Source organism: Vanellus vanellus (assembly GCF_965231255.1).
Source record: "Vanellus vanellus genome assembly, chromosome: 4".
NCBI lineage: Eukaryota > Metazoa > Chordata > Aves > Charadriiformes > Charadriidae > Vanellus > Vanellus vanellus.
The window spans coordinates 47,831,785-47,854,639 of NC_138909.1; the positions used below are offsets into that span (position 1 = coordinate 47,831,785).

At 38.0% G+C, this 22,855-nt stretch overlaps 1 protein-coding gene across 3 annotated transcripts in view; it reads left to right on the forward strand.

Annotated features, from left to right (window-relative positions):
• CTNNA2 (catenin alpha 2) overlaps positions 1-22,855 on the forward strand; it is a gene marked incomplete at its 5' end in the record, with an annotated part of 461,863 nt that overhangs the window by 323,764 nt on the left and 115,244 nt on the right. For all 3 annotated transcript variants that reach the window (XM_082482395.1, XM_082482396.1, XM_082482397.1), the window contains one exon: positions 12,983-13,063. In XM_082482395.1, coding sequence (XP_082338521.1) covers positions 12,983-13,063 — 81 coding nt within the window. The remainder of the gene's footprint in view (positions 1-12,982; positions 13,064-22,855) is intronic.

Here is a 22,855-nt window from a genome sequence, read left to right on the forward strand (position 1 = left end):
AATCTCTTTCCTTCCCTGCTTCCATTTCATCCATTTAATCCAAGTCATCTGTTTGATGATTCCAAAAATACAGCTTATATTCAGTGGAAATTTGGAGTGTCCATGAAAAGTGAATGTTCCAGTCATTCAATGGAAATAATGGTAAAACTCCTGCTGACTTGAGAGGGAGCACAGAAAGGCTTTGTAAATGCACCAGTTATCATTTCAGCAAGGGTCTTTATGCATTTAGTTTTATTCTAAGAAGAGCACAAAAGCCAAAAAAAAAAAATTATATCTACAAGGACAAATAAGGACTCTAATCAGTTTATAGATTTAAGGCACTATTTTATGCTTAATTAGTTTGTAATAGCATTTACAAAGTTGTTTTTTTTTTTTTTCTGTAAAAAGACTGTTGATGAAAATGTCACAGTTATTTTCAACAGGCTTTTGCTTCAGATATCCCACATGGACATTCTTTTGTTTTGTGCTGGCTTTTACACTAATGCCCTGTAATTGTGTTTCACTTACTCTGATTAAACTGACAAGTAATTTGAATGGATATCACTTAGCACATTGATCTGAGGTGGTGACAGGAATAGACTGTGGCTTTGCTCTATAAAAATAGAAGGAGCTGGTCCTCTGCTCTTACGTTCTCTTGAAAGTCTGGGTAGAGTTCAAATAGTTCTTTTATTTTTACTTTGTTTTCTTTTATTTCTACTTTGTTTTCTTTTATTTCATCACGAATGCCTCATGGTTGTGATGTCCTACAAAAGAACATGTGGACACAAAGCAGCCAGTACTCAAAGTGAAGGATTAATTACTGTAATGAGGATTGAATTATTTTTTTTCCCAGGATTTTCTCTATCTCCATTCATTCAAAACGGTAGCTCAAGTTAGAGTATGTGTCCAATTAGACTTCATGCGCGTTGTTTTCTGGCAGGTGGGGTTTTCGCTGGAGACGTGCCAGGCTGAAAAGCCTTGTTGCCAGACACACGTCACTGTCCTCAGAAAGTTTGACACATGCACTAACCTGATATTGTGTAGGCTGCACAGTACACTGCCAAGTATGGTGTCAGAGCTGGAAAGTAGCAGTGGTTTCACTGGCTGCAAGAAACATCAACTGAAATAATTGCAAATATTGTTTCGGTGCAGACTGTAATTGAAAGCATTCAGAACAGGGTGGAGGATAAAGAGATAACCAAAACCAACCAACCAAACAAACAAAAAAAAACCACCATGGTGGTCTGCAGGGGACTAGCAAGATAAGGAAGAAGAAAGTAGCAATGAATTTGAAAAATCGTTTAGTTCTCTGATATAAATACAAATATTGAGTTAGCGTTGACTTTCAGCTGCACGCGTGGATGAACAAATTTTTGATAGGAAATAAACAAGACCTCGTTTCCTTGTCGATCATCCAAGAAACATAAGCATGATGCAATTAAAAGAAAGAAATACAGATGTAATACTTGATACATATCTCCTAAAGAGATCTATTAGATAGTGATCGATGCAACCAAGTAGTTGAAATCCTATTTTTCAGTGATATTTCGTAATCAAAGCACTGTAAGCACAGTCAAGACAATTCTGTGCCTCCTCCAGACAGGCGAGGTTTGGGAGTTTTGACCTCTAAGGCTATATAATAGCTGTCTTTATGCCTTTAATAACAATTCTGCATCTAATAGAATAGCATATTTGGAACTTCAATATGTTCATTAGAAATGTTCTTTTGATACCTGTAAACATTGTGAACTCTTTGATGTACTTCCAACAGTCACTTCATTTGTCACAGGTGTCTGTTTGTTTAAAAAGCTCCCGAAAAAAATGCATAAAGGTCCACACTACAAAAGCCTAGGTTATAGTCAAATATTATCATCAAATGAAACCTTTTTCTTAAATACATAAACAAACAAAAAAGTCTTCGCTTGCAACCAAATAACATTATGTGGTTCTCCTGTTCCTCCAAGAGGGAGACCTGAAAATTACTAAAAGGATGTCTTCAAGGGATGCTGATGTTTCAGAAAGTCCTGCATTGAATTCGGTGAATAACACTCATCCCTGTGACTCATAAGATAATCTAAAACTAACTAGAAAGAGATGGCTACAAGTGCTTTCTAGAGAATGAGACATAAAACTGAGGCCAGTGGTCATACCAGACATCAATATCACTTCCATTAAGAGTTCTAAAGAGTATTTCCACTAATCTGTAAAAGAGATGTAACAAAGATTTACTCAATAAATTTTCAGAGTGTAGATGCGTGCGGTATTGTTACATGTTGTAAGACATCCTGAACTTCTCTACCACTCCTCTTTTCGTAGTTGCCTGGTATTCCTTCAACGTTTTAACAGATAAAATTGCAATACAAAATATGATAGAGGGCTCTATTAATGACTATTTCATTACTTAGTAACATTATTATGCTTATAATAATAGAATAGACTTTTCTCAAGAGCTTGTATTAAAGTGGGTAGATTTTAACACTTTTTATTTACACGTTCTTTCACTATAGGCTTCCATGTCTGAAGGGAAAGAAAAAATGTGTACTCTCTCCTTTTCCTCCAGTTATTTTAGATTAAGCGAAGCCATCCAGAAGTGATTTAAAAGCAGATTGCAATGTACAGCTGGAAAGCAGTTGGGGTTTAAATGAGGAGTTTGTAGTGGACACTTAGAAAGTGGATGTCTGTGAAGAAATTAGAATAATTTCAAATTCTGGAGTAAACATTTCTGACCTTCTAAGTGGAAGCATCTGCATGATTTCATTTAACTGATGAGTGGGGAGATTCTCAGCTGGTGCAAATTAACATGGCTTCAGTGAAGCTGATGGTTTTATAACAGTTTACAACATTTACACATTTCTGTCCTCTAAAATTCTACTTTTCATATGCATTTAAGTGTAACAGCATCAATTTTGTGTACTGACATCTTCTGAATAGAAATATGCAGTTTATTCTCTGAAAACCCTGATGTTTTCCTCTTTGAGTCATCTGAGTAAGCATTGAAAAGCAAAGGATGCTCTTTAACTAAAAGAAATAATCTGCAGATCAGTATTCTAATACATATTGTTACAAACAGAAAAGAATGAGGGGAAGCTCCAGAGACATCAGTTCTCAAGGACAGTAGGACAGAAACCTGTATCAGAAGTACACTTGCATGCTAACACCCTGTCATGGTTTAACCCCAGCCAGCAACTAAGCACAACACGGCCACTCTCTCACTTCCCCCCCCCCGTGGGATGGAGGAGAGAATCAGAAGAGTAAAAATAAGAAAACTCAGGTGTTGAGATAAAAACAGTTTAGTAGGTACAACAAAAAAAGTGCATGCAAGCAAAGCAAAACAAGGAATTCATTCACTACTTCCCACCAGCAGGCAGGTGTTCATCCATCTCCAGGAAAGCAGGGCTAACGTAACACGTAATGGTTACTTGGGAAGACAAACACCGTAACTCTGAACGTCCCCCCCTTCCTTCTTCTTCCCTCACCTTTATATTCTGAGCATGTTGTCATATGGTATGGAATATCCCTTTGGTCCGTTGAGGTCAGCTACATCCCTGTATTATCAACACCGTTTCCAGCACAAATCCAAAACATAGCCCCAAACTAGCTACTATGAAGAAAATTAAATCTACCCCAGCCAAAACCAGCACATACTCATATTACCTACATTTGCAGTTATATAGATAACATTACACATGTATAGGAGACATTTGTTGATGAGGACGTATCAGAAAACTTGTCTCAGGTTATCAGTCTTGGCTCCTCCCACTGCATTTCCTTGTTTTCCCATAATATTGGCAGCCTTCAGTTCCAAATTAGGGTAATGTTGGCATATGTCTTTATCTGAGAATGCTCAGTTTAGAGAAATCCAGCTATAACTGGGTTTCTTTTGTTGTTTTCTTCATTAGGTTGTGACATTCCTGTGACCAGCAACTGTCTATCATCTCTTACAATCACACCTATAATTACAAATATAAGAAACAGTTTTTACACAGCATTGTCCTAAGGCCATGGGTAGTGATGACCAAAGTATTAAAGTGTTGTGTGTGTAAGTGTTTGTATTTTAAGTGTTTTGAAGGGTGAAAATGAGCACGGACGAACAAGCAAAATCGTTAAGATCTAATGCCAAATCTAAGATTTATGAAGTGTGTTTCTTTTAGATAGTGGGATGAGAGTGAATTATTTGCAGGACCTTAAAATATTGCACCCTGGAAGTACAGGAATCGTAGAATCATAGAACGGTTTAGGTTGGAAGGGACCTTGAAGATCATCAAGTTCCAACCCCCCTGCCATTTGCAGGGACACCTCTCACTAGACCAGGTTGCCCAAGCCCCATCCAGCCTGGCCTTGAACACCTCCAGGGATGGGACCTCTTTTGGTAAGCTTGTAAAAAAGGTGCCCATTAGATTTTTAAGTTCTCTGGAAGAAAACCATCCAAAACACACATAATTTCTCCAAGATGCAGTCTCTAGCCTGATCCTTAGGAGGGCTGGACAATCTTTGTAGTCATTAAGAAGGGGTTTTATCTCATGTAATTTAGTTGTTTAAGAATTAATCATCTAGTACCACAAGACGCTCTCCATTGTCAATGGAGAGAAGCAACCCCGTGTGGTGATAAGTATCCTATATTAAAATAAATATGTAAGACAGATGGGTGCTCTAAAAATACCAATAACTATATATTGAATATAGAAGGAGCTAAAATAACTAGATTTTATTCAGTATTTCTAGATCATAAAATTAAATGAGATGGCCCTACCCTGAAAGCTATCACTGCTTTCTCAAATGGCAGTGTGCGCTACATTATGATCTGAATTTAATTAAATGACACAACTCTTAAATGATGGCAGGATATTCTTGCCTTGGGGAAGAACTTCTAATAGATGCATGGCTTTCCACCCTGTTCCAATAAAAAAGGAACCAATGCATATGTTTTACCTAATGAAAATCAATGAGACTTGTATGTTACACTTGCTGTGTAACTTAGGAAAGTCCCACCATTTGCCTTTTCTGCATTTTTGGTACCTCAGTGTGCTGTAAAATCCAGTCTTGGCTAGTAGCTGGAAGAAAAGGGTTGTATCCTTACCACAGTGATCTTGGAAACTCTAGTTCAAAAATACACAGAAATACAGAAATATTCAATGTATATCTAGAAATGAAAAAAAGACCACCAAAACCAACAAATTGCTGCCTTCATTCTCAAGAATGAAAAAGTTCTCCATTTTAGGAAACCTCTAATATCATTATAAATATACATTCTTCTGGCAGTTCTTTTTTAGGGAAGCTTAGGTGCCAGGACATGAGTATGGGTAAATATCTATTAATAGTAGCAGCTGCCACTTGGGAACTAGCCCTAATGCTAACTGGTCTTTCAACTCAAACCGCTGTCATTGATAATGTTTCTGAAAATCCTTGGTTATTGGCAGAAGACAAGAAGTAGCTACAACAATGAATTATGCAAAACAAGAAAAGCAATAGCCACAAACCAGCGAAAGTAAAATATTGCATCCTCAGCAAGTTTGCTGATGACACCAAGCTGTGTGACGCAGCCAACACGCTGGAGGGAAGGGATGCCATCCAGAGGGACCTGGACAGGCTTGAGAGGTGGGCCCATGCCAACTTCATGAAGTTCAGCCAGGCCAAGTGCAGGGTCCTGCACCTGGGTCATGGCAATCAGACTGGGATCCCAAGGCTGGGTGGAGAATGGGTTAAGAGCAGCCCTGAGGAGACGGATTTGCAGCTGTGGGTACATGAGATGCTCAACATGAGCCAGCAATGTGCACTTGCAGCCCAGAAAGTCAGCCATATCTGCATCAGAAGAAGCTGCATCAGAAGAAGCGTGGCCAGCAGGTCAAGGGAGGTGATTCTACCCCTCTACTCTGCTCTCGTGAGACCCCACCTGTAGTACTACAACCAGCTTTGGAGTCCTCAGCACAAGAAGGACATGGACATTTTGGAGCGGGTCCAGAGGAGGGCCAGAAAAATAATCAGAGGGCTGGAGAACCTCTCCTATGAAGACAGGCTGAGAGAGTTGGAGTTGTTCAGCCTGGAGAAGAGAAGGCTCTGGGGAGACCTTATAGTGGCTTTTCAGTATCTAAAGGGTGCCTACAAGAAAGCTGGAGAGGGACTTTTTACGAGCGCATGTAGTGATAGGATGGGGGGTAATGGCTTCAAACTGGAAGAAGGGAGATTTAGATCAGATATCAGGAATAAATTTTTCACTATGAGGGTGGTGAGATGCTGACACAGGCTGCCTAGGGAAGTTGTGGAGGCCCTGTCCCTGGAAATGTTCAAGACCAGGTTGGACGGGGCTTTGAGCAACCTGGTCTAGTGGGAGGTGTCCCTGCCCACAGCAGGGGGGTTGGAACTTGGTGATCTTTAAGGTCCCTTCCAACCTAAACCATTCTATGATTCCCCTACACACAAGTTCTCCCTCTTGTCAGAAGATAAAATAAGAAACCACACGGGGCTGTTATTAAACACACCATTTAATTCACCAGTTGAAGGCATTCAGATATTGTGGTTATGTAGACTGTATAAAACCATACATAAAATAGAAAAAGAGAGTCTTCTTCAGCCATTTACATATTCATTTTTCATAATCTCTTTATTTCATTACATATTTAATTTTAATTGCCTACAGATCTAGATAAAACTTGCTTGGATCCAGGCCAAGGACAAGATTTGCGTACCTGAGGTATTGATATTGTGTCCAGCTCATGGTTCATTTATATTTTATTGACTTTATTTACTATCTGGGATTGCAAGGATGTGGCTTACCCAGTTTTCTGCATAGCTGTGATTATTTATGCTACACTGGAACCAATTACACTCACTGTGAGCTGGTCACAATTTTGTAAGGTAATTAAAAACTGCTGAAAGCAATTGTTTTGTTTTAGGAGAACTTCTTGTCTGAAACATACATTTAAGAGCAGATTATTTAGTGAATGGCATTCTAGAGCTGAGTAATATCATGGAAGCACCGTGAAGAAACCCTGTAATTCAGTGTTTTATTGCAAAGTGGCAAGATAATATACACACTGGGATCTTTCTGTCTTGTCCTTTCTCTGTGGTGACTGAACCTTTCTCCTTTGCGATTGCATAAACAAAGGCCAAAAGACCCCAGTAGAAAAAGAGCATCTAGGCAACCTTTTTTTCCCCCCATTTATGCAAAATCATCTTTTTATTTTATAAAAAAAAAGAATGATTAAGAGGAAAAAGAAACACAAATTTTCATTCCGCATGAGGTGATGGTCTAGCAAAACTGAAGATGGAAGACAGGTGATTGCAGAACCTCCAAACTAGTTATTAAAAACCAAAATCATCTATAGGAATAAACATAAAGAATGGATAAAATCACTAAGCTGATTAGAACAGTAATTCATGTTCACACCTTGTTCCTAAGACCTTTTCTCACCATTCCAATTTTTTTTTTAATTTATTCTTTATTTATTCTAAGATGTCTTCTTCAGCTCATCCATTGAGGGACCACACATATTTTCTAAAATATGTTTTCCTGTCCCATCTCCTTAGCTAACAGCTAGAATTTTCAACTTCCAGTGAAATTTAGTTTCTACTCACTTCTGCTAGGATATATAGTTTAGCCTTTTCCTGACCCAAAATCAGTCTTCTTAACCTGTCAGAAGGAGACTATGTATTGGGATGTTTAAACCTAGCTTTCTGCTTAAAAGCACTGATGCAGCTTATGTCTGTTGTTCAAAATGTTTTTCCTCTTACTACTAAGCTTCTCTTCATCACTTTTAAAAGGGCTATTGAACATAAGCATAGTTTTTAAAGACTGATGTTGTTCAACATTTAAAATAAAATATTAGGACAGATATATTTTTGAGCATCAATTTACGCCTTAATAAAACATTGTGATATTGAAGTTCTGAATAAACTGTAAATAATGGGGCCATCTACCTAGGGGATGATGAAAATATAAAAGTATATCAAGGTTTGGTAGCTTTCGGATCAATAGATAATCTTTCCACCTGTCTCCTGGAGGCTAAATTGCCCAATTAATGGCAGTGAGGATGTCTTGGACATGCCACACATAATATGTTAGGAGGCTGAGCTCTCCCAGATATTTTGGCTTACATCTAAAGCAGCAGAGAAGACAGGAGAATGTGCGAAAACGGTGATCCCAAAATTTCTTACACAGTTTTAGGCTATTATTATTATTATTGTTAAATTGAAACACTGAGCTTCTAAATTATGCAGTTTAAAGAAAAAGGTCAGTATCTCTCTCTGTCATCTCTCATTTAATTGTCATACACATTGGTTCTTTGTCTGTGACATTATGTTGTAGGTCTGCAGTTGCTGCACCTTTTGCGTATTTCTTGGCACTCCATCCCCTTCTTTAATAGGTTACTATTGTCAGCCATGTTAGTCTGTCATCGATTATAATTTTTTTAAATAGTATGCTCAAAATAGCAGGTTTGCATCTCACAGCACTGTAAGTAATCCTAACTTTTCAATACAAGGAAATTCATTACCATAATATCTAAGCCCTCTTTATGATAATAATAATATATTCTGTAGTAGCAATTCTATCTGTTTCATGTGCTGAAATTTAAGCTCTATGATTTCCATACCGATGTTATTTGGAATTATTCAAAACTAACAACACTGTTCTAATCTGGAGCACCTTCTTCCAAGGTTGACTGTGTCTCATCCAAAATGCGCTGTGTCTCTAGGCTGATTGACCTGACTGTTCCTGTCTTGATTCTTTGATGTTCTCTAGGGTTAGAAAAGAGTGTCCTAGTAAGTATCTCATGCTGATTGAAAGAATCCCGTAATGAGAAAGTTGTGGGATATAAATGTCCTTAGTAGCTGTGAAAAACATTTTGGGAGATTTTTATTTTACTCCAACAATATAAACTGTGAACAGTGCATGAAGAGAGGAAAAGGAGGGAGAGAAAAAGGTCTTTTTTCAAGAGGAAAAACAGTGCTATATCTTAGCAGAGATCATTCTAGCAGATGCTGAAATTTCTTACCATCCTTAAGTGCTTTTTGTTATTATTTCCCTTCCTAACTAAATGAAATTGAAGTTGCCTGTCTAAGTGCTTACCTGGGTATTATGCAGTTTTAACTGCGAAGCTTTTTAGACTTTGCTTAATGTAAGGAAGGCAATGATTGTATTCTGTATTTGTTTTATTGTTCAAGTAATATTGTTGACAGTGGTTGCGACTGTAGGCATTTTCTAGAGTAAAAGGACAGTACCTAGATTTGTTCCACCAACTGGACATGTATGTGTTGAAAAACTACTTAACTTCTCATGACAGGTGGCAAATCAGTCTTAAAACTGCTTGAAAAATATATTCAGGGAGCTGGATCTTATGTTGGTGTGATCTGGGAGGAAGACTGCAGGCTTGGGGTAGAAGTACAGTGGAAGACCCATTCCTCGAGGACTCTGTAGGCAGCACAGCCCCTTGGTCAGGAGCCCGGGGCAATTAGCTTGTCCTGATAAACTGAGAATAAATCAAACAGTCAGGGAAGAGCTCTAAGGAAATTAGGATGGGAGTGACACAGACTGAGAAAATAATTTGAAAATATCTTGGGTAAAACCAGTATGCAAGTGCCATTAATGGTCACTAGAAATCGGAGACCTAATTAATATATTCTTCTGTAGCAAAGTTCTCCTTATTACACCATGAATAGATGTAATTCTGTCCACAGGAGCTATGAATACCAGTATTTTGTCATTCAAGGAATTCTGTGCATTTCTCCTCCTTCTCCTTTTAAACCAATGCCAGCAGCAATTTTTACTTCCTTTTCATCCCATCTCCAAAGTATCTTTCTTCCCTTTGCAGAAAAAGATTAACAGAGAAATGCTATAAGGCTCTATACCAAGCTTTATGTTTTTTTTTCAGAAACACAGGAAACCACTAAATTCCTTTCTATCCCTTCTAGGAATGAAGGCCAAAAATTTATCACAGAGCAGCATTAATATAAGAGTATTTAGGGATTTAAATAAATAAACTTCAATAAACTTATATTTTCAGCACAGAGCAGATGGTATTTGACAGACCTGCCTGTAGCTATGTAACATCACATGCCATGCTATTTATTTTTCAATAATGTGATTTACTAAACAAATTTTTCCGCCTTTGAAATCATACAGTGAAGAAGGGGTTTTGTATCCAGATTAAAAGGCAGTAGCCATTTTATAACAGGTGAAGGACACTCAAAATTCCCAGCTGAATAAAAAATGTGCAGAACATGAGAAGTGTCTCGACGACTTCGTCCATATTCATATGTGTTAATAAAATATTGCCATTGAGGGAGCTCAGCTGGATCTCTGTCCACTCGCTTTGGTAGACTGCTTTCCAGCACAGACGGGTTCATGCCATTTAGCATCTCAGACAGTGTGTGGCCACGATTCAGGCAGGGACTTTTTCAGTAAGCAATATAGATGAGGCTTTTCTCTGTTTTGGAGGGAGAAGGGGCTGCCCAGATGGATACTGACTGAGTTGTGTGGCCTAAGGGTCGCAGAAGGCTTCCCAGTTGTCTTCTGTTTCACAATTGGATGTACCTTAAGGGCCACCATTTATGTAATTCAAAACTAGACTAAAAAAAGTTACAGGATAAATTTCAAGAGAGCCTTAGGAGAGCTGTTAGACGTAGGCTACCGTGGGCCTACTCTCAGTGACAGTTTCCTCCTATAGGCAATACAAAACACCCAGGTTAGGAACCTAAATTACAAACTTTTAAGTCGATCTCAAAAATTCTACTGTTTTCCCAATGACCTTTTAGGGTACGTCAAGAGCCTCTGCTTCTAAACAGTAGAGTTTATAAGATGCCTAATTTATTGAGTGTGATTGTATCCCGTAGCTGACTACCCTGGAAGAAGTCCCAAGTTCCTATTCAGGACAATCTTCTGACCCCCTAAATGGGTGCCTAGCATTAAGTGCTTGACTGTGCATGTTGGTGGTGAACACAAAATACATCTGCCCTGCACGAGATCAAAGAAGAAGAATTGTTAACTAGTTGTTTTGTTTGAGATCTGAAAAATACCATCCTGGTGTAGACTTAAGTGTCATGGTGCTTGCTTTTTGATTTTTCGTGTTGTCTTAGTAGTCACTACCGTACGCACAGTTTAGCAAGTTATTCCCTGATTTTATGGGGAAAAAAAAGGTTATCTTTGCCCCAGCAAAAAATGCCTCAAAGCATTTTATGTGGTTATGTATCTTTCTAAGCCAATGCATTGAACCTTAAACAATGAGAAGGGAGAGAAGAACTTAAACAATATTACAGAAATTGAATTATTTGTCTGGGAAAATAAAGCATCCCAGAATGCTAATGTCACCAAGGATACTTGGTTCAGCTAGTACACAGCACACAGCCAGAGTAATTGAAAATTTTCTTAGAATACAGCTTTGCAGTGTAAGAGACTAGGCACCTGGCTGAGACTAGCTCATCTGGCAGTCCCCGTTGTACCATTTCGACATTTAGGAGAGGCTTCCTATACCAAAATTACCTTCCCAGGTCTTCCTTGTTTTTATTGTGGAATTTTAGCTTGAAAAACTATAGATTATGTGCACATATGACAGCTGCTGTCTTGGACCAAATACCAGGGACTGAATTCAGGGCATCTAAAACTAAAAGCATGTGCTGAAATTGCTTAGGCTAAAGAGCTGTAGTTCTTTAGCTGGGGACCAGAAGAACTCAGTCAAAGGATGAACACAAGAAAAGTGAGATAAAAATATCAGTGGGTTACACAGATGCTTCCTCTTGTGTCATAGCAAATACTTTCTCTCCCTTTTCTGGTGTCAATTTGTATGATTAACTCCACAATTTGTAATGGATTCTTTTTAAAAACCTAAGAGGTAAATTTATGTTTTATATTAAATTCTGGTGGCACTTGATATTTTGGTGTTTGAATTTCTAAATAAAAAAGGGGATGGGTTTTACAGATTTCTAAATGATGATAAATGCGTTGGCCTCGTATCATAATTAGAATTGCAGACAATAATAGAAAGCAGGCGTTCCCTCGAATGAATGCTTAAACCAGAAGACTGGAACACAGGCCACTTGCCAATGTGGCCATGTAGAGCTGATAACAGTTCTGTACATTTGAGAGATCATTATCGAAAGGGTATGTTTAATCCCCATCCCACCCCAAAAGTGACTTCTCAATAGTTCCCAGAAACATATGCTATTAGGCTCAGCTGGAAACACAAAATCGCTCTTAATCATATGCAAGGAACAATTCTAAATAGGAGTATTTGAAAACAGCTTTGGGAAGGAAAGAGTAGTGCCAGAAAGAATGGAAGATCATTTTGATTCTTAAGAAAAAGCTATCAAACAGAGTTCAATATGGTAAGAGATGTGACAGATCTTTAGAGAAGCATTTTTCTCTTAAGAGAAAGGTAACACAGCTGACAAAATCACTTAATGCTTTTTGTGCCATTGAACCTAAAAAAAAATAATTTTTTTCCATTCATTATGAGCCACAAAAAGCTTTTTCCCCCCTTTTTAATCTTCATGAGAATTTTTGCTCTGAGGCTTCCTGTAGGAAAGTGTTTTAAGTGAAAGTCTTCTTTATAATGCACCTAATGTCTGCCAATATGATTCCTGTTACACGCGTAGGGACCATTTTTCCTTCTGTCCTCAAGCTGTGTTGCTGCTTATTATCATGTTTAACATTCCCAGTGCCTGGCAGGATGGAGATTAGAAACTCTTAATATTCGTTTTATAGTAAAAGGTCTTGCCAGATTTTTGGAGCATGGGCTATAATATATGCACATAACTCATTGGTAGAAAAGTTCTGAACTCTCCAGTGAGTCACCTTATTCTTTCTTCTTATCATTCTAGGATTGTTTTAAAATAAACTGCTATGCCCCTTGCACGTAAACATGTTAAAAACATTGCATTGGAAATAACAACTTGATGGAAGCAAACCGAAAGAGACGCGTAGATTTCCTTTGAATCAATCTGTACTATTTTTTTCAAAAGTGTATATTTTCTGGAGTGATTTTCTCTAACTCCAAAATTTCATTTTTAACAGACTGGAAGGAAGGAGAAGGGGGACCCACTCAACATTGCTATTGACAAGATGACCAAGAAAACACGAGACCTTCGAAGACAGGTAATCTATGATTTTTATAATGCTTCCTGCTTTTCCAAGAAAGTCATTGCTTTTCAACTTCAACTCAAAACTGGCTTTGCCACCTGTAGAGGTATATTTGTGTCCTTACTTAGATGTAACACTAGATTGCACTTGACATTAAGCAAAGAACTAGTGTTTCCTGAGCCAAAAAAATGGAGACTGAACGATATTCCAAGCATAACCCCAAATGGTCTTAATATGTGGGAGGGTAGGCAGATTGGCCAGACCTTCGCTGCCTTTGCAGCCCAGCAACCCCAGTCATAAAAACACTGGCATATGTGCTCATTTGTATTTATTTGAATATTCTCATTGAAATATCAGGAATTATGAACAGAATATGAAAAGTTTGTATAAGCAGAATATTTTCAAAGAAAACTCCCAAGGTACCATATTAAATAAAGATCCTATGAAGATATGGAGAAGGCTAATAAATAACAGGTTGCCCAGAGAGGTGGTAGATGCCCCATCCCTGGAGTCATTCGAGGTCAGGTTGGATGGGGCTCTGAGCAACTTTATCTAGTTGAAGATGTCCCCGCTCACTGAAGGTGAGGCTGGACTAGATGACCTTTAAAGGTCCCTTCCACCCATACCTTTCTAAGATTCTATGAACAACTGTAAAGCATAGTTTAAACCATAAAGGTTGACTTTCTTATAGTATGTTTATCATTCTGTTTGGTAATAAGACTGAAAGATTTGTTCAAAAAGTTTGAGATGGAAAAGAACAGAAGGGAAACTGGCAAACAAAAGGGAGAAAGCCTCTACAGGTTTCTCCGTACATTTTTAAGGTTCAGCCAGGAAGGATTGCCTCTTTTTATGTCTTTTTTCTCCTTTTGAGATGATCCCAATTCTGCATTTCCTGTAAAAATAATAATAATAAAAAAGGACTACCTGGCCAATCAAAGGTTCATCCAAAATCCACATATCTGCAATACCAAGTAAGGGCTTAAGGTATCTTCAGATACCTATTTGCAACGTGATAGCTTCAGAAAGAGTGGCCCCTATAGGCATTTTGAAGTGAGTGCTCTGCACTGCAAAAACTCAGCTCATTTAATCTCTTCCTTAACTCTCAGCTAACGTGTTTGAGGATCATATTCTCAGAGATTATTTCTCCAAATAATAAAAATATTGCAATGAACTTAGAGACAATATGAGTCATTGACTCTCGTCTATAAAGCCTAGCATCACATCTGTTGCTCAGCTAATGACAGAAGAAAGATCTCCGCTGTTCTGACCTCCGAATTTGTGGGATCCTAGGTTCTGCAGTGGAGCTTGTACCATGTGTTGCCTCCCACCTCTGTTCTTACTGCTTGAAGGAAGTAGCAGACTAACACATGAGTTGCTGTTCTGTGTGAGGCTCTCAGCAGTTGCCTGAATTACTCATCTCTAAAGCCAAATTTACTGAGAAACGTGACATAAAAATGGCACCTTTCTTAATAAACTGTCTGCTTCTCGTGTATTTTCAGCCCCATGGGTGTTGAATTCAATCTCAGAAAGGTTGGAACTCTGTATGTGGGTAAAGTGAAGCACATATATAAATATTTTCCTGCTTGGAGGTGAAGCATTTAATATAGTTTCTGGTATTTATGAAAGTTAATCACGTAGGTATAATGTTTATTAAATTTTGGCAGTTGCTAGTAAACTAATCAAGATTAGATCATAATTGTGCTAGGTTTTGCACAAGGGTAGAGGAAGATGGAGTCTCTGCTTTCAACAGTGTATATTCTGACTATAGATCATTATGGTTTAGAACCATAGTCAATGTTCGGCTTCATCACGTGTATAATCAACAGTATCCATGTGCGTACCTACCCAGAGCTGCCTATACACCCCCTGCTGAATTTCAAAATATGTGGATGCCACTGAGGGCTTAGTTTAATGGCTGGGGAGAAGGGCTTGAAGATTAAGAAATGAACCACAGTTTAGATTGCAGTGTTATGCCATTTCAGTCTTTCTGTTTTGGGCTAAATCATGGGAGCGACAACCAACTTTGACTACCATAATGGCTTTTGTTTTTAATGAATCCCTTTTTTAAAGCAGCCTTGCTTGTCAGATCTATGAAGCTTGATGTTACCACCATAAACTGGACAATCTACAAAATATATTTTGGTAACGAAGAAGGTGTATATATATATTTCATTTGGTAGTCGGGCTCCCTTGCAAGGCTTCAGTAGTCAACCATCTACGACTGATTTTTCTTTCTCTCCCCAGGTTACTTAGCTCTTTGTTTCTGAGAACATGCAGACACGTGAAATGATTGTCGGGGTACCCGGTGCTAGAATTCCTTCTCGCAATTTACAGTCACATCAATATTTCCTATTCTGATGGAATTACATCTTTTATACTCATCATTTAAACTTTCCTGGGCATTGAAAACTATTACGGAGATCTAATTATATGTCTTAATATAAACTGCCAGTAAGAACATCAACCTAAGTCAGATTGAATGAGTTCTTGGAAGCAGACAAGTCTCACCAGCCCATAGCTTACTGCTGCCATTTCTTACTTTATTTTGAACAATTTGGAAAAAGCACAGAGTTCTGTGTCTGATAACAAGTTGTGCCAATTGGCAGGATTTGGGGTCTTTTTCCTCCCCCGGTACGCAAGTCTGTCATAAAAAAAAAAAAAAAAGGAAAAAAACAAACCCTAAAAGCTAAACAAAAGCATCTTTCACTGTGTGCTACAGCAAGCTAGACCAGCAGCAGCTGATTTCAGTTTGTTTGTTTGTTTGTTTGACCTCCATAGGAAAAAAACCCCACAAACCTAACCCTATAGTTTCAACGGTACGGCTAATCATAAAGCAGCAGGCGTGCGCAGTATCTCAGCCTTGCAACTCTGCGGTGACATTGAGACAAAGATAAGCAGGAAGGACACACCAAAGAGTTTGGCTAACGCACAAACTGGATGACTAGCGAGGACCAACACGGTCTATAGATCATTTGGAGTTGTATGAGGAGGGCACCAGCTGTTCTGCTGTCACCACCACTGGTGTCCCACCTGTTAGTGCCGCTGCCTCCTGCCCTGCTGCCATCGTCTCTTTGCCTCGTGTCCTGTTCCACTTGATCAGCTGAGCTGATTCAGTGTGTATTAGCCAGTCGGTTTCCCCGCAAGGTATAATAACCAAAACCATTAGTTTTCTCTTAAAGAGCAGATATCTGTACTGCTATTAATTTTAACAGAGCAGCCTGTCTGCAGTATTCTGTACAGTAGATTGAAATCGAATAATTCTTCATTTTTTGTCCATCCAAGCCAGTCTAATACTTCGTATGCCTCCAAAGGGAAGGAATTGTACAGAAATAGGAAGATTGTTTTACCAGCGATTCTCGGTTTATACTGGAGATGATGCTTTCATATAGCTGTTAAGGACAATTCATCCACCGCCCGCAGACTTAGCTTTATGTCATTAGTAAAGCTCGTTAGACATACTTTATATACTATACATACCTTACAGAAAATTTTCAATTTCTTTAAAACTGAAGAACATCAGAAATTATCCAGAAATTTAATTTTGAAAATAAAATTTAAAAAAGCCCGACAGTGTTGAAAAGTTGCATTTGGATTTTTTTTCGTAGTCTCAAATTTTCATTTTGAAAGTTAGTAGTTTATTTTAGCTTTGCATCGCAAATATAAATATATACATATAAATAGATAGTGAAAATTAAAAATATATTTTGAGAATTTTCAAGAATGTTTTCCATTATTTTAAGGTGTTTTGATCATTTTGAAATTTCCAGGTTTCGTTCCAAACTACAATAAAGCAAAAATTAAAAAGTACTATATTTTTCTTAAAGTAGGATTTCTGATTCTTGCAGTTTTAGGCAACAAAATTTTATTATAAAATACATTAATAGCAAATGTGAAGTGGAAAGTCCAGGAATAACTACATTACCAGTTGCATTTCAAGAAATACTTTGAATATTTAGACTGATGCCCTGGGCTTTTTTTTTAATGGAGTGGATGTCTAACAGAAGTCAATGCTATTGTTAGATATCGTAAGTCTATGTGTGCAGTATCAAAAGGTACTTTTTGCCATCTGATTATTGTTTAGTGACCTTAGACTGTATTTTGGGGTGCAATCCAGTTCAACCTGTTGGGCAGGTACCACAAAAAGCAAAAGAACATTAACAACCTGTTAGTAGCTACATACAGTAGCTAGGATGGTGACTTTGAATATGGAAAGCTGTCATCATTTCTGGACTTGAAATTCCTGTGCTTGTTCTCATGGCTAGATGAATTCTTCACACGACTTTCTGAGGTAAAACATTCTGATTTAGCATTTCTTTTTATCGAAAATGTCCTCTTCTCAGATTGTCTTTTCCAGAGAACATCCTACAAACCTCCGAGGAATACACATTGTGTAGACATAGGGCTGAAAAACAAAATGGCGAACAGCTGAATTAATGAAGTCTTGCTTTCCGCAGCGCTGTACTGTCTGTATAGGGCTTCCTGCAGCAATAATCTCAGGTCCTACCTTATGGTGTCTGATTTTCATATTTCTTCTCATTTTCTCACATCTATCCTTCTCCTCTCTGCTGCTAGCTCTTCTGCTGTCGCTCACTTGTTGCTCCTGGCTGGCTGGTGAAAGGCAGGAAGATGTGAGGCTGGTTTTGGCACCTGCTCTGCCAACTGGCCAGCTGGTACCCGCGTGGTGGTCGGCCAGCTGGTACCTACGCCGGTACGCTGGCCAGCCAGCTACTGACTTCACATTACAAATTTCCCTCCATAGGACTCCAATTTGGGTCACCCTTCTCCCACCCAGACAATTTTTCATCAAGCTTCAGCTACTTAGCATCCTGAAGACCTTTTCTGTCTGTCAGATGCTTTTAAAATTGGCCAACGGATTAAAATGCATTTGAAAAAATGAACAGAGTTGCTGCAATAAGCTTCATTTCCTCAGAAAACCAGTCTGGAAACAAAAGCCTTTCTGGTCATGACTATGGTCCTGTTCTGGTTATCCCTGTTATCTGTAACAACACTCCAAATATTCAAAGCTATATTTAATTTTAGGACCCCCTACTGTGCTACTTTGCTAGTAATATTGGTATTGTATAACTATAGCATGTTATTATCCATAAATAAACCCTTCAATACGTTTTCTACAGTGCCATGTAGCTTGTTTTCCCCTATGATTTTCCAAGAACGGGTTTCACATTGTGGCTGTGGTTTGTCCTTAAAAAGTTGGTTATTTAATTTCAGCTACTTTGTAGACTGAAAGCTGAAAGACAGGACTTCCACGATTTCTGTATTACTTTGAATGAGTCGTCTCCCTCTTTCTTACAAATATTAATGGAGGTTAAGATAGTGATTGCTTATTCCCAGTGTCTGCTTTTTCCCAATAGCCACTACTAGCCCCCAGGAATGGAATGGTGACACGGTTTTGGATACTCAGGATTAGGTTTAGCCGTTTAGGCATAAACTAATATTAATAATAACTATGCTGTGGTGTCTTTCTACCAGCCACACACCCAGACTTGTCCATACTTTGCAGCAGCCTAAATTAAAAAAAAAAAAAATCAAAATCCAAGTCCATGTGTTCCCTCTCTATACCTCTAATCAATTCTTTATATATCATGTAGTTAGTACATCCTTTCACATGGCACTTATGTTATTTTGATAGGTCATTTACATTATCCTTGTGCTAAGCTGTGCTCTCGCAAATACCTTTGTAAGACACTTGGTGGACTACGGGCATGATATTCATCAGTCTGTTATCAGCCGTATTCTCCAGCATACCTCCCTTCAATTGCACGGCTACAATTATTACACTCCTTATCTTTTAGTCCTTTATGGTACTGTTTCAGTAGTTATGTTAGACTACAAGCGAAACTGTTAAAAGGTTAAAAGTAGACGAAAAACATCCTTCCTGTAATTTGCTCATGCAAATATTGGTAAAACAAATATCTTGGAGAGAACTTCTTGATCATACTCAGATTTTACCTACTTCGTAGGTCTCTGAAAGTACTTACGATCCAGTGTACTTTCTTTAGTATGATTTACAACAGTTTGAATTAGATAACAGGCTTCATAATGTTCTTAGGCTTATTTGTCATATCTTTTTTTTCTAGCTCTTGAGAGGCGGAGTATCTCCATTTGCTCTTTATATCAGTGAATTCCACTTAGATTAAGTTATAGCGCTACTGTTTATGAATGCTATTTGCGGTAAAAAAAAAATTGTTTAGCACTTTGAAACCTGCCAAAAATTGACGTAGACTATAAAGAGACTCTCAGAATAAAAAACATGAATATTAGCTCATGCAATTAGACTAAAGGGACACCTAAAACTGAAAAAACGTGTTCTGTTTGAATGGATTTTATTGCAGATAACCCATACAATGCAAATTATATTATGGATAGACACATATATAATATTTTCAGTCTGTGGACTTAAATCTTTCTTCAAGTATATGCATAGCTTGCTTCTTTAGAGTATGTAAACACTTTGAAGACAACACAGGACCCCCTCCAAAAGAGGAAATTTTATCATCATCATCATTTTACAGCCAAGCCGCCGTCTCATATACAGACCAGATGACTTGTCAAATGCTGTAGGGAGGGCCAGTAGCACTTCAAAATTAAATCTTGCTGTCCTGAATCATGATTTACTGACTTGAAATTTTTTTTTTATCCTCTCTCCCTTCTAAAATGCTCTGTGAAGACAAGCAAGATTTACTGTCCCGTTTTCAGAAGAATAATCTAAAACACAGAAAAATAAAGTTGCTTCTGGAGGTGAAGCTGCCTCAGCTTAGGTATTCTGTGTTGTACCAGCTTGAAAAGGTACACAGCATCTGTACACTAAGTTGTAAGCCCGAGGGAAGTGTGAGTGCTCAGAAAGCAAAACAAAACTAAGATCAGAAGGAAACAGTGAGTCTAGTTCTAATCAAACTTAATAGATATTAGATAACCAATTTTGGTTTCTATAAGAAGCTGAACCGCACACCCAAAGAAATAAAAACTTATACTGAGGGGGTGGGAGGAAGAGAAGAGAACCCTGAGAATTCACACCAGCTGATTTCAATTATGGAAAGTGGGTGATAATATAAGGAAGCCGTTTTTTCTTCAGTCTCCTGTATGGTCAGTAGAGAGGTTGCTTTCAGAGGGTGGTTTGGGGTTTCGATAATGTATTCTGCAAAAGCTTTGTGTGTAGGGAGTCATGAAAAAACTTCTTCCTAATGTAGTCACCTGAAAGATAGGAGCCTGAAGGTAGGTTTGTGTGACTAATTTGTTTGACTTTCAAACTATAGAGCCAGTCAACACTGCAGCAATAGGTGCGCTTCTTGGAGGGCTGGGGAAGCAAGCTCTGCTTCTCGTTACTGTAAAAGTAGGTTCTGATTTGCCCTCTGTTGCAGCCAAGAGGGCATCGGTTAAGGTTATAAATCCTGAAAGTGGCTTTTTCTAATTTAAAATCTGTATAATTTAAGGAGGGCTAAAAACACAGCGAGAAAGGGTCATGGACCTCACCTAGCTAACATAGCGCTGTAAGAATTTGTGAGAGGGTTGATACAGTGTTTTGGAGATGCAAAACTTCATGCAAGTGTTAAGTAGTAGCTGAATATCCAAGAAGGTTGTAACTTCAAAATTTAGTCTTGCGTGAATGTTTACTAAAGACTTATTTTGCAAAGGCAAGGTTGAAATAAGGTCGTACTTAAATAGATGATCCACAGGAGTCTTGCTAAGGCTGTGCTATATTGCCAAAGACGAGGTATTGGTCGCTCCCAAGGGGAAGCGCAGTGTCGACATTGACGATATTGCTTCATTCTGTTGCATGAAAATGCTTCTTGACAAAACGTTGGCATTTTTTAAAGGGACCCAGCCATAAGTCGATCTAAGTGTATTTGAACCTAAGGCCACCTGCAGCATCAGCCCTTGCTCATTAGAAACTCATCACCTTTTTCTTGTTGCTTAATAGGTTATGTTTTCACCTGCAGGGACACGAGTGCTCTTGATTATGGAAATCTGGAAGCTGGCTTTCTGAAAGCAGTCTGTCAAATGCTAAACCGGATTTATTTCTTGCCAGCACTACTTGTTTATTTCTTGTACTTGTTCAATACGGGTGCGTCACGTCACGTGTGCATCAGTGCTTCTTTATTGGGTTTCTCTAGCAGCTTGTACAAAAGTATTAGGCAGGAGTCTTGTGTAATACTGGATTATAAAGGGGAGATAGTAATGCTTCACTTGATAAAGTCCTCTGCTCTTCTATCTTCCACTGAATTTATAGCCACTCCTTGCAGCAACAGAAGTAGGCAAACTGAATTTCACCAGCTTGGACTGAAAGAACTGTAAGCCCCTGGGATGCAGTTCATTTCTGCATCCACTTTTTGTCTGCTCCCATCTGATAGACTAACTGGTGTATTTACTTTAGGAAAGCAGTTTTAGAAAAATGTCTAAAAATCTGATCTAAAACGTTAGAGGCAATGAACTGTTACTTAAATTGCACTTAATCGTGAGTTTGACTTGAACTTATTTGAATGCACGTGTCTTTGCCTCCCTCAAAATGCATTTCTTCTAGATGTTTATCACTGTGACATTGAGGCTTTTATGGTGCTCTGAAGTGCTTCAGAGGAAATGGAGAGTGTTTTAACACTGCTGATTTACTCCTCAGGTCTGCAGTAATTTCCTTACTGCCTAATTATAAGGCTCGGTTTAATTTACTCTACACATAATGTTTACTGATGCACATATGGTGCCATATTTCTGGAAACTATACCCATATCAGGTAATTTTGTGTAAAACTACAGTGTGTAACATTTTTGTCAAATGAAGGAAAGCTTGATCTGCAACATCGTAGTAATAATGGACTATTTTTTTCTGGCAAAATCCAGAGTGTCATAGCTATATCTGCTTTTGCTTTTTGAAATAGAGACTTGATTATTTTTATATTTTTTTTTAACTGAATGAAGTTGTGAGCACAGAAGTTTGACCTTTCAAAGTGGCTTGTGAGGAATTATGAGGCAGAACTCAGTGACAGCTATATTGCGTTAGAGTACATTACTGCACATAGTTTGTCTATTATTCCTCAAATAATGAGTCTTCATAAAAGCTCACATATTTCAACAAATCTTTATACTCGCTCCAGGAACTTCAGAAGATGCCTAGCTCTGTAATCACTGCAGAGAAACAAGTATGGAGTTTTTAAAACTCTTTTTAATGAGAGACACTGTAAATGTGGGAGAACTTAAACAGAAGTGTATAATGTTGCTACTCAAAAAAACCCAAAACAAATGAGGAAAAAAAAAAAAAAAAAAACACAGCAAAACTTATTCCAAGAAACTTCTGTTGATGATAGTTTTACATAAAGAAGCTCTTGTTCTGTAGTGTCAACCAGAGAATGACCTGTAGTCACATCAGCTAAAGAAACTTATAGAAGCTTGGATTCATAAAGACAGCTTCAAATTTTGATGTTCATTATCAATAATGCAGTAGCATGAGGTAAGGAGCACTATAAATGTAGAGGAAAGCATAGTGCTTTCCCAAAGACTTCTGTAATTCTGTCCTCCTAGTGGATTTATGAACAATGACAAAGTACATAGAATTTAATTTCCAAATGGGATTTCAACATTGCATTTGTTTCTTAATTGACATTAATTTTGTTCAGTAACACTATTTCTTAAATATTATAAACTAACTTTAATGCTACTTGTTCTTAAGCAACCAGAAATATAAAAAGTTTTGTTTTCAGTTTTTGCTTTGCAGAAGTAACTGTGAAGGAGAAGAAAACAAACAAACAAAAAAAATAAAACCAAAAAAAGAATAAAAACAACAAAACCCCTAACAAAA